General features: G+C 38.7%; 1 protein-coding gene across 1 annotated transcript in view; it reads left to right on the top strand.

Moving 5' to 3' along the window:
* Nucleotides 1-487: 487 nt before the first annotated feature.
* LOC111486453 (polyol transporter 5-like) overlaps nt 488-1,208 on the top strand; it is a 2,830-nt gene continuing 2,109 nt past the window's right edge. Inside the window, exons 1-2 of the mRNA XM_023133616.1 lie at nt 488-695; nt 771-1,117. Coding sequence (XP_022989384.1) covers nt 551-695; nt 771-1,117 — 492 coding nt within the window. The 5' untranslated portion in view covers nt 488-550. The remainder of the gene's footprint in view (nt 696-770; nt 1,118-1,208) is intronic.

Below are 1,208 nucleotides of genomic sequence, written 5' to 3'. Positions count from 1 at the left end.
GCCTCGGAGTTTGGGCCGTGGGTTGTTACAACACGCAGTATCAACTTGGATGTGGGAAGCGACATGCCAACCTCATCAATTACCTAAAGTGCGACATGTGACTGAAAAATGGAAATGGAAGAAAATAGAAAATGCCGTAAATGTCCCTATTCACCCACCATCCAAACGTCCAATTTCTCCTTTTCTACGTCCACGGTGTCTATTACACTACGCGCCAAAAAAATTCCTTCAAAATTATCCTCATTTTTTATTTCTTCCATTCTTTTAAATATATAGTTTATTGAAGATATTTAATGTTTAGTATAAAATATTGTTGAAAGAATTTAATATATAGTTTATTAAATTTACATTTCATAGCTAATCTAAGTAAATTTGATTGTTTATCATATGAAATTAAATGATATTTTGATATAAAAGATTAGGATAAAATTTAATGGCCAAATATTTGATCTTTGTAATATAGTAAATATGCATAGCCAAAATTTAATTAATTATAAGTCAATGAGAGGCTCAATTATTATCCCACAAACCCTTTCTAGCTCTCAACAAAATGACCGACCCGGAAAACAAGCCCTCTGCAATTTCCGGCGAGAAAACTCCGGCGGATTCCCCTCCTCCAATCAACCCCAAGCGAAATAACTATGCTATTGCTTGTGCAACCATGGCTTCCATGGCTTCCGTCTTGCTCGGCTACGGTCAGCTCTTTTTTTTTTCTTTTTTTTTTTCGCAGATTATTTCTTGAAAATTTTGGTTAATGGAATTTGAAACAGATGTTGGTGTGATGAGTGGAGCGGTGATTTTCATTAAGAAGGATTTTGGGATCTCCGACGTGAAGGTGGAGATTCTTGTTGGGATTATAAGCTTGTACTCTATTTTTGGAGCTGCTGCCGCCGGGAGAATCTCCGATTGGATTGGCCGCCGTTACACCATGGCTCTCGCCGCCGGATTCTTCTTTTTCGGAGCTCTTCTCATGGGTTTTGCCACTAACTACTCGTTTCTCATGTTTGGCCGATTCGTCGCCGGCGTTGGAACTGGATTCGCCGGTTTGATTGCTTCTGTTTACACTGCTGAGATTTCTCCGGCGTCCACTCGCGGTTGCCTCACCTCGTTCCCGGAGGTCCATCGCTATCGACTTTACACCACTTGTCCCTTTTATTTATTTATTGATAAACTTTGAAAAATATTTCATCTATTTATTTTTCAAAAAA

Source organism: Cucurbita maxima, unplaced genomic scaffold (genome assembly GCF_002738345.1).
Source record: "Cucurbita maxima cultivar Rimu unplaced genomic scaffold, Cmax_1.0 Cma_Scf00011, whole genome shotgun sequence".
Classification (NCBI taxonomy): domain Eukaryota; kingdom Viridiplantae; phylum Streptophyta; class Magnoliopsida; order Cucurbitales; family Cucurbitaceae; genus Cucurbita; species Cucurbita maxima.
Note: the sequence above shows the minus strand (reverse complement) of the source record. Positions and strands in the feature narration are given on the sequence as shown.